Source organism: Hyaena hyaena, unplaced genomic scaffold (genome assembly GCF_003009895.1).
Source record: "Hyaena hyaena isolate Hyena2069 unplaced genomic scaffold, ASM300989v1 scaffold_619, whole genome shotgun sequence".
Lineage (NCBI taxonomy): Eukaryota > Metazoa > Chordata > Mammalia > Carnivora > Hyaenidae > Hyaena > Hyaena hyaena.
In genome coordinates this window covers 788,923-798,606 of record NW_024081252.1, presented here as the reverse complement: position 1 = coordinate 798,606, position 9,684 = coordinate 788,923, and the positions used below count along the sequence as shown (strand labels likewise).

Genomic DNA, 9,684 nt, shown 5'->3' with positions numbered 1-9,684 from the left:
CTCTCTCTCTCTCTCTCTCTCTCTCTCTCTCTCCTCCCCCCACCCCCACTCGCACTCTGTCTCTCTGTCTCTTGAAAATAAATAAACATTAAAAAAAATTTTTTTTAATTAAAAATAAAAACTTGGGGGACTCTGTCTTAAGGAAAGTCTAAGCTGTTCTCTTACTAGCCCCACCCCCAAATTCTCATTGTGCTCCTGTGTGGGCGGTTACGTCCACCTCACTCACAGTGCCTACCCTGGGCCTCCTCCCTCACACCTTCTTGTCAGCCGTGTTTGAGACTCTAACCCTTGGTTCTTCCCTTCTGGAATGCTTCCTATCTACCTCTAAATCCTCCCTTTTAGTCAGGGACCTCTACACTGACTGTTCCAGCCACAGGCATGTCTTCCTTGGCTGAATCCGTACCATTTGCTGTCTCTAGCCTTCAGCGAGGACTTAGTTTATAATCTGCTGCCCGGTGTGATAGTAGTGTTCATGTCTCTTTGTGGGTCTTTTCTTCTGCAACGCAACCGAAAACCTCTAGAAATTAGGGCCTACGTCTTATTCTTCCTTCTGTCTCTTCAGTGCCTTACAATGGCGAGAACCCCATAATTTGGCAGATACCTGTTGCTGTTTCCATGGAATCAGCAACTCTCACTTTAATTTGCTTCCCATCAGGTAAGGCACCTGTATATCTGCGACTTCCACAAAAATTTCATCCAGAGTGTACGAAATAAAAGGAAGAGGAAAACAAGTGACGACGGCGGAGACTCTCCTGAGCACGACACTGACATTCCTGAGGTAAAGGTCAAAAAGGATCAGCTTGAGAAAGCTGGGAGAATGGATTCTAATGTGATCCTTATCTCTGGCCTGGTCCACTGTTTGTATTCAGAAATAATTTTAGTCCCCTTTGTTTTGCTGTGGTTTATTTGAAAAGTGAATCAGAGATGGAGTTATGGTAATATAAAACCTGAGAGCTGAAAACTTAGAAATCAACAGGTCTAACTCCCCCATCATTTTACAGACAGGCACAGAGACCCAAAGGCACACGTGTAGTTAAGGGGCTCCAGTCCAGTGTCCTTTCCAGTAGGCCATCCTGCCTTTCTTTAAGAGACCCCTGATAAATTCTTAAATACAACCACAATGTCAAGGTTTTTTTTTTTTTTTTTTTCAGTTTTTTTGTTGTTGCTGTTGCCTTCAGAGTTGGAGACTGAGCTTGTATGGATTGAGGGAAGTCACTTGCCCTGTTTTCTAGTGTGCAGAATGAAGGTGGACATTGTCAATTCATACCAGCTCTGATTCCGGTCGCTCTGATCCTTGGTCCAGGCTTGTTCCAAGGAGCCATTCCAAAGTCGGCTATAAGTTTCTCAACTTGGCACTGCTGACGCTGGAGGCCAGATCAGTCTTTTTTGTCAGGGCTGTCCTGTGCCTCGTTGGATGTTTAGCCACATCCCCAGATTCTGCCCATTAGATGCCAGTCACCATAGTAGTGACCATCAAAAACCGTCTTCAGACATTAGCAGATGTCCTCTGGGGGCAGAACCAGCCCTTGTGGAGAAACACTGCACTGGACGATGAGGCCGAGGCTTCTCAAACCTTCACGGTGCCAGTGCTTACTGAGCAAGCCCGCAGGAAGGAGTATTGGCTTTTCTTTCTATCTAAGTTGTTTTCACTTAAGACTCAGCAGATGAAGAACCATTGGTAATGTACACTGAATATCTGACACATGAATATTTCATAAGGCAACTGCCTGTTAGCACTCAGAGTGGAAATGACTGCGTAGGAATAGAAAGAGTAGGCGGACCTTTGTCTGCAGATGTGGAGAAACCCTTTGAAAATATGGTCCTTTCCTCTGCCCCTCCCCATGTCCCTTTTTCTAGCATTGGTTTACAGTATTTTTCTGCCACCTTTAGCGTTAGTATTATTATTTCATAAAGAAATGGATGTATTCAATTTCAATGCTTTTTACAAAAAAAAAAAAAGGTTTGAGGAATGTTTTGAAAAGAATGAAGGACTTTGGTCCCTCATATTGATCATTCATTTTGTTTTTAAGTGCTCTCCACCTGCCCGAAGCAAGAACATCTCTTTTAGAGGCAGGTAAAAGCAGCCCAACTTTCTGGGCCTTCAATATTTCATGACTGTGAAGCTTTCCTCTCTTCCTGTGTTAGACAAAAAAAAAAGGGGGGGGTCCTTTCCCTGTGTTATCCAGTTGTCTGCAGAGACCCCAACCTAACCTGCTGATTTGTACATTTGCTACAGTAGCTTTTCAGTTTTCTCTGGAGAGCTGTTGGGGGCTCTGATACCCGAAGGCTCAGCGTAGGGGAGAACTCTGAGAACACTGCTTCCCACTGTCCTTCACACCCCTCCGTCCAGTCTGCTGCTGAGCTGTGGCCTGTCTTCCTCTGGGATACCTGTCTGGGTTTGCCTTTCTGTCCATGCTTGGTGTCCCCCTCTAGTGTCACCAGCCTCCAAAGCTCAACTTGAGTATCTCATTTCTGATGACCGCTACAGCACTGCCCCCCACACCCCCATCAGTCTTTCCTGCGAGCCCCCACTAGATCCATCTTCTGGGAACATCACCCTCCACTACCTGTGGCAGCTCCTTCTGCTTTTCAAGACATGCTACCCTCCAGTCCCACCTTCTCAACCCATCACGAATGCCTGTGACCCCCAAGTCCATCTCGTCCTCTCATGACTCTGTGCTCATGGTCCTCTCTCTCATTCCCTACTCTGTCCCCATCCTCAGCATCTTTCTAAACCCTGCTCTCCTTTGCTTCAGTTTCACTGCCTCCATGAGCCCCTGAGACCACCCCTGCCCAGCCAGAGCTGTTTCCACTGTTTTTGGTTTTTTTTGTTTTTTGTCCTCCCAGCCAGTTATCAGTCCTCAGTGGATCATTTCTAAGACGTCTCTGTAGTCCTCTTCACCCCTGCCCTCCTAGTGTAGTGCTGGGCACATAGTGCACTCTTGGTGAGCAGTGCCTAGTCAGGTGATGGATAATGTGTTTCTTCTCTTCTCTCCAGGTTGACCTGTTCCAGCTGCAGGTGAACACTCTACGGCGTTATAAACGACACTACAAGTTGCAGACCAGACCAGGCTTCAATAAGGCCCAGTTAGCAGAAGTAGGTGGACAAATTGCGCTGTAAAAAGAGAGAGCCAGCAGCGTGCTTCTGTCGGTGTCCTTGGTTCTCCCGACTGCTATGTGTGTGTCTGTTGATCATAATTCCCTCCGCAGGTCTCTAGCAACTTCCTAGTCCCTCTTTTGTACACTCTAGAATCCCATAGCTTTAGTCCTAGAAAAACCCAATTTCTATCAAAGAAACCATGGTACAGGGAGAGGAAAGGACTTAACTTAAAATCACACAGCAAGTTCGTAGCAGAATTGATCCTGGAATATCAGGACTCCTGATCCTAAGTCCTGAGTATGCTTTTTTGTTTGTTCATTTGTTTGACTCTTGTTCTGTAGGATTCTTTATAGATATGGTCCTTTTTGCACATCAGGTGTGTCAGATTAATCATCCTGTTCTACAGGAGCTATTTTTTTTCCTTTAGTTTTTTTTTTCCTTTGATTTCTTCTACTCTGATGCTGGTGATGGAAGTATTTATCATAATGAATGGAACCCAAGAAATTGTTCTCCTATCCTGAGCTCTGAATACAATTTGGAGGTGGGGTAAATGGTTTCTGGTCCATTGTTTTAAAATATTGCCAGCCTGGCTTGATATTCTGTCCTATTAGCATTTGTGTGAGGACTTCTCATCGCTCTTTTCTTAGTGTGCTTTTCTGCCCATTGTAGAAAATTAGGAAAATGAAAAAAAGAAAAACATAACCTTACCATCCAGAGACGACCACTCTTTAGTGCCTGTTCTCTGACTTATTCAAATCTGTCCTGGCTTCTCCATCCATTCAGAAATTCCCTTAAAAGGTTCACAGCTCCATGGGTTTTTGGTCTTTTCCTTTAGGGGTTTCTCGCTAATCTATCATTTTTACTTTCAACTTCTTCATGAGCATCTAGGTAGAACATAGGAGTACAAAAGCCTTTCCCACTTTAAGGTAATGTTACCCATATGCCAGCATTCACCCTGGTGAAAAGGATGGGATGAGATGGGGCAAGAGGAGACCTGCATTCTCAGAACTTGTAAAACAAAGCCAAATTTATTTTGGAACGTCTAGTGAATGAGTGTCTAGTGAATGACAAATTATTCTTCAAATGTGATGTGTGTTTCAAGAGGCAGTTATGTTCTATTTAGATGACGTCTTGGCTCAAACACTTATATCTGAACAATTGGCTATTCATTTGACACAATTTTATTTTATTCTTATTTATTTTGAGAGAGAGCACCTGCATGCACAGGAGCGGAGGAGGGGCAAAGAGAGAGGGAGAGAGGGAATCCCAAGCAGGCTCCACACTGTCCTCAGAGAGCCCGATGCAGGACTTGAACTCAAGAATCGTGAGGTCATGACCTGAGCTGAGATCAAGAGTTGGATGCTCAACTGACTGAGCCACCCAGGTGCCCCTCATTGGACACAATTTTTGAAACACTTTTCTGCCCAGTCCCAGGGCCTAGGAGCTAGAAAGGGTAGCAGCTGGCCAAGCAGAGCAGTCCCAACGTATTCCTCCATGGGGATGGCCTTGAGTCGTGGCCATGATGGACATTTGGCTGCCACTGAAATAGAACCGCACTTCAGGAATGTTGTGGGTTAAAGGGCTACTTTTGGAGGCCTAGAAGCCAAATCCCCCTAACCCCCAGAGAAGAACGGCATTCTGAGCCCCACAGACTGCAGAAAGTTCTGCAGTGATCATAATCCCCTCCCGGCTCTGGAAGCAAATTCCTACTCCCTCTTTTGTGCAATTCAGAATTTGTGGCCCTGATTTATGCATGCTTTAACAGACTCTGGCTTTTCCTCCATGTAGACTGTCAGCCGACACTTCAGGAACATACCTGTGAATGAAAAAGAGACCCTCGCCTACTTCATCTACATGGTGAAGAGTAACAAGAGTAGACTGGACCAGAAATCAGAGGGCGGCAAGCAGCTTGAATGAGGATGACGCGCATCAAGGAATGAAGTATGATGCTTAATGCACAGGTGATATCTGCCACGTTTAGGCCTATAAAGACTGTTAAATTTTATTGTAAATAAAGAAGTTTGAATGATGAACACTGTAAATCTTTTTAGTCAGGAGAATTATATTCTCGTGATTCAGCATGTTATACAAAGACTTTCTTTTAAGGCAACTGTTGGACTGAAAAAACAAGACCATAGAGAGATTGAGAAATTATATATTGTAGCATTCAGCAAAGCATTAAGTCAATTCTGCTGGAAACGCGGGATGAAGAATATTTCGGTACTCACCTTGTAACACCACTCTGCCTTGTGTGGGACGCGGTGCTGGGGTAACAGTGAGGCACAGCTAACTGGACGAGCATAGACCCAGGTCTGCCGGGGAAAGACACGCCCCCGCTTCATCTTCATCGCAGGCTTTGTCGTTTATCAGCACATCAGTCTGACAGCGGTCCCCCTCGCTGACCCTGTGCCTTGCACACAGCAGGCACTCGAGCAGTATTTGTTGGCTGATAGTACTGTCACTGACATTGCGGGCCTCGTAATGTCTGCTTCACACCTCTAGTTACTGAGACCCCTGCCATCTCTGTTGCTCACCGCTTACCTTCCAGAGGACAGAGGAAGTCCTGATGCACCAACTGGAGGTTTCTCATCAAGAGAGGAGTTGAGGGCAGTTGCATGTGCTCAAGCCACATTCGTGGAGGTTCCGGAAACACTGATGCAGAGACCCTCACAGGAGATGCAGCCTCTGGTACCCCATCTGTGCTTTACTTTCTGGGGAGGAGTTATGAATGATGACTGCGCTCACTCTGGGCCACATGCTTTGACAGATGGAGGTATTCAGTGATCTGGGGCTTGTGTTTTCAGAAGTACTAATCCTTAGCTCACAAGCACCAAGGAAGCTGCCAAGGATCACGTGATTCTTGCTCAGAAGTCCAGTTCTGGGATAAAAAACCCAACTGGCCTTGACTCCCCGGGCTCGGGGTCGCCAGCAAATCATGAGTTTGAGCTGTTAACAAAGGTCAGTGCCATTGTTCATTTTTCTGAGTGGTTTGCCTCCCTTTTAAGGGGAAGGATTGCTAAAATTATTTTTTTTAAGTACGAATAATTAACTGATTTTTTTTTAATGTTCAGAAACTCAGATTCCTCTATCTTCTTATATCAGAGCCAAAGTCTCCTTTGAAAGCAAAGCTTTATATCCAAAAATGTGCTTTTGCAAAAGTTTCTAATCAGTGTATTAGGGGACAAAGGATGTGAATAGGGCCTGGGAGAAAAAAAGAAGACAAAGACTTAGATTCTAATTTCTGACCATCTTGACACATACTGGGGTCAAAAGTATCATTCTCTTACTCAGTTTTAATTGTGAGTTCTTTCTTAAGCCTTAAATTATAAAAGGAGCCGTGGATGGCCTGGCCCAGCAAAGAGTTTTAATTTCCAATAGATGGCTTACTCTGGGCATCAGCACAGAGAAGTCAGAACAAAACCCCACTAAGGAAGGCAGTGCACTGTCTGCAGGTCTCTTGTGGGGCAAAGGGTCATGCTCTCTGTGGACTGGGAACAGTCTACCCTTTCCCTAAAATGCAGTGTGTTCATCACAGCAAACTTTCACCAGTGTTCACAATGCATGTCTAGCAGATTGCAGTCTTTTTAAATATGTGTAAATGAATGTACATAGAACATACTCTAGACTATGTGGGGATCTTATTTTAATACACCCAGCTATGGATGGCACGTCAAGGTGCTCTCTGAGTGTTTTTAGTCATTCAGATTCAGTGTATAGAAACTGTCGCACTGCGTGTAGCTAAAGGATGTTGGTGTGTGGACATCAAGAAGGCTCAAAGGTTCTGTGGCTTTATATAGGTTTTTTTTCCAGAGAGGCTGAGTCAGCAAAGCTTTGGAGGCATCAAACACCAAGCCCCTTTTTGTCAAGGGGTGGGTCTTCTCATTAGGCTGCAATTTGGGGGGCCGGATGGCAGCTACAATTTAAGGCATTGGTAACCCGCTGTCTGGAAAGGTCCATCTCTTACTGAGAAAGTTTACCTTTTATGTTTTTATTTTTTACTATTTTTATTTCTGAGAGAGAGAGAGATACGGTGTGAGCAGGGGAGGGTCAGAGATAGAGGGAGACACAGAATCCAAAGCAGGCTCCAGGCTCTTAGCTAGCTGTGAGCACACAGCCCAACGCAGGGCTCGAACCCACGAACCGTGAGATCATGACCTGAGCCAAAGTCAGACGCTCAACTGACTGAGCCACTCAGGCGCCTCGAGAAAGTGTACCTTTCTGATGTTGAAGCAGAAATTGCAGATGTGTAGGCCATGCCACTCTCTCTTGGACAGTAGATCCGTTTGCTCTCTGAGAGAGAGCGGGACACTTCTGTACAAGAAGCTGGGGATTAGGGTCCATCTGCTCACGTCTGTAAGAGCGCTCTTGGTCCAGTGGGAAGCCCGCGGAGGTGCACACCTTCAGCTTGGCGCTGTGCCGCTTCTCCTCGAAAGAGGGGCTTTAGGAAATGGAGGTTGTGGGTGTCTTTCCGCCCCTTGAAAACATGTCAGGTGAGAGAAAAGACAAAGCTCTCTGAACTTAGGTTTCTCACGTGTGCAGAAATCTCTTCTTTCATCGCACCACGCCGCCACTTGCCTTAGCCTCTTCTGCAGTGTCCCGTGGCTTGCTGTGTGCGCGGGAGGCCTCTGCCTGTGAGAAACAGCTGGGCCTCTGAAGCCGTGGGGTTTGGGGAAAGCAGTGTTCATCTTGGCTGCCTCCGTTTTGTGCACCTGCCAAGGACTCTTGTGCTTCTCTCCACCTGTAACGTTGCAACATTGCCTTCTCTCTTCTTGGTGCTCCTGGGCAAAACTGGAATGGGAAATCCAGAGCTGGCGGCGGCGTCCTAAAGAGTACGGTGCCTGCCTCAGTCCAGCCTGCTGTGGGCCTTTCAGATGCGCTGAAGGTTGTCACGTGCACGTGTCAGTATCCTGCCGCTCATGTCGCTCTGACTTAGGGTTTTAAAAAACAAATGGACAGACTTCTTATTTCAACAAACACACTCTTAGGTTGGCAACAGCATGTGAAAAAGATCGTAGCTGAATCCCATGAAAGATTGAAACCAAAGGCTTCAAGATTGGCGTTGTAAGATGACAAGGAATTTCACTTATGTGTTAGCGCCGCCAAGTTGCTAGATGTTCTGTCACAGCTAAATATTCACTGCTAGCCTTCCAGGGAACAGATATTAATAATTGTCTGCAACTGGAATGTCGCCTCTAACCTTGGCATTTCAGCTGTTTATTTTGTGGGAACTTCTTGGTTAATACCCCGCAGGACAACTGCCTGGTAGACAAGGGAGAAAGTAGGAGAGGGGACTTCCTCAGGGGGGCTTTGTCTGTTGAAATAGGCTGTCCAGACCATGGATCCCAGCGAAGTTGCTTCACGGAAGTCCCCTAAAGGCTCTCAGTCATTATCATGGTGAGATCCAGAAGTTGGGAAAGGGTCTTTAAGTCATCAGTCTGGTCTCCCCACAGGTGCTGACATTCTGCCTACAACTGTCCCACCAAGGTTTTGAGCAGTCTGGGCTTAAACACCTCTGAGAACAGGGAACTCACTACCTCCTGGGGAAGCCTGCTCTATCTTTGTAAACCTCTGGCTTTTCTATGTTCTCTGTAACTTCCATCTTAGTCACTCCCCAGTTGGGGCCATGTGGAACCAGTTCATCTTGGCCAAGGACCCAGTTGCTGGCACTATCCCACGGCATAGCACTCGCCTTTTGGAAAGGAGCCGCTGGAAGATGGACACTTTGGTGTGCTGACTGTCCTTCCCCCTCGGTACTAGTCCATTTAGTTCCTTGTTGAAGGATGTTGCGGAAAGCCCATCAGCCTGGTTATGCTCACTCGTTTGCACTGAAGCTGATGGGTCAAGGGAGGGAGGGGATGCCCTCAGCCTGATAAAAAAGGACCTAAGAAGGGATGAGGCCCTGGTTCCATGCTTGCCCCACAAAAACGGATGTGCATATCACTTAGGAAGCATTTAGCTAGAAGACTAAAACATTGCCCCCTGCGGAGTGTCAAGGTTCCTTGGCTGCTCAGGGCTTGTACCTTAAAGTGTCTGCAAGCACTTCACACGTGGTTTTAATTGAGCAAAGCTTCGGGTACCTTGAGGGAGGGGGTCACTACATGTCTCCATGTCCCAGATGGGTCATATTTTCAAGCTGGAAAGTCCTTTAAGGTTGCTGTCGTGCCATCACCCATTTTAAAGACAGGAGACAAAAATTCAGGACGACTTGCCTGAGTCCCAGGCACTGTCTGGACTAATATCTCATCCTGCTGAGCTGTCCAGAGCTCTGCTCACTTTCTGCCTTGTACGGGACTCAAATCCTGTCTAAAGTAACTGCCTTCAGACTCTTCAGACCTTGCCAGCCTGCCGCGCTCCAGGTTGTGTGAAGTGATCAGGAAGCAGTCCGTTGAGTTTCACAGAATGAATGTAAGCGGAGAACAGATCTAGCTTGTGATGCAAGACTCATTCGGAAGCCCTGGTAGGAGATGAAGTGTTGTCCTAGAATTTAAGTTCTCATGAAATGGGCTTGCTCTGTGATCTGTTGCTCAGACTTCTGCCTTCCACGAGGCCCTCTGGGGTTGTGTCACTCAGTTAGTCCTGATGCG

At 46.4% G+C, this 9,684-nt stretch overlaps 1 protein-coding gene across 1 annotated transcript in view; it reads left to right on the top strand.

Moving 5' to 3' along the window:
• Positions 1-5,142, top strand: part of SAP30L (SAP30 like) — a 10,143-nt gene extending 5,001 nt beyond the window's left edge. The window contains exons 2-4 of the mRNA XM_039257466.1: positions 656-778; positions 2,999-3,097; positions 4,889-5,142. Coding sequence (XP_039113397.1) covers positions 656-778; positions 2,999-3,097; positions 4,889-5,017 — 351 coding nt within the window. The 3' untranslated portion in view covers positions 5,018-5,142. The remainder of the gene's footprint in view (positions 1-655; positions 779-2,998; positions 3,098-4,888) is intronic.
• Positions 5,143-9,684: the final 4,542 nt, after the last annotated feature.